The sequence below is a fragment of the Monoraphidium neglectum genome (genome assembly GCF_000611645.1).
Source record: "Monoraphidium neglectum strain SAG 48.87 unplaced genomic scaffold scaffold03958, whole genome shotgun sequence".
NCBI lineage: Eukaryota > Viridiplantae > Chlorophyta > Chlorophyceae > Sphaeropleales > Selenastraceae > Monoraphidium > Monoraphidium neglectum.
The window spans coordinates 1-595 of record NW_014009671.1 but is presented as its reverse complement, the minus strand read 5'-3'; the positions used below and the strand labels follow the sequence as shown (position 1 = coordinate 595).

At 80.2% G+C, this 595-nt stretch overlaps 1 protein-coding gene across 1 annotated transcript in view; it reads right to left on the bottom strand.

Moving 5' to 3' along the window:
* MNEG_13648 (beta-glucosidase, putative) overlaps positions 1–526 on the bottom strand; it is a gene marked incomplete at both ends in the record, with an annotated part of 4,606 nt that extends 4,080 nt beyond the window's left edge. Inside the window, one exon of the mRNA XM_014037880.1 lies at positions 65–526. Within this exon, the coding sequence (XP_013893334.1) occupies positions 65–526 (462 nt within the window). The remainder of the gene's footprint in view (positions 1–64) is intronic.
* Positions 527–595: the final 69 nt, after the last annotated feature.

The window sequence follows — 595 nt, the reverse complement described above, 5'->3', positions numbered from 1 at the left end:
CCCCCTCCGCCTCGCCCGCCAGCCGCCGCCGCGCCCTGGCCAGAGCCGCGCGCCGCTGCCGCACCTCCGCCCTCATCGCAGACGCGAGCACCTCCAGAGACGCCACGCCCTCCCTCAGCCGCGCCGCGCGCTGCGCCGCCGCCGCCGCGGCCGCTTCACCGCCCACGCCGGCCGGAGCCGCCAGGATGCCGGCCAGCTCTGCGAGCATGGCGGCGGCCTCAGCCTCGAGCCTCGTCAGCGCGGCCTCGTGCCTCTTCAACTCCCGCTCGCAGATCTCGATCTCCCGCGCCGCGACCTCCGCCGCCGCCGGCGCGCCGGCGTCGCCCCGCGTCCCGGCGGCGCCGCCGTCGCGGCCGGCCCTGCCTGCGGCGAGGCTTGGCGCGGCGGATGGCAGCGCCTCGGCGGTGAGCAGCGTGGGGGAAAAGCCGTCGGCGTCCGGCTCGCCCGCATGGGGGCCGGGGCCTGGGCGGTGATAGGACTCTGGGTGTGCGCGCTCGTCCTCGTGCAGCCGCTGCACGAGCGCCATCGCCGCGGCGCCGAGCAGCAGCCCGGCCGCCCATCCAAGCCGCGCTCCGGCGCTCGCGCCGCGCGGCGC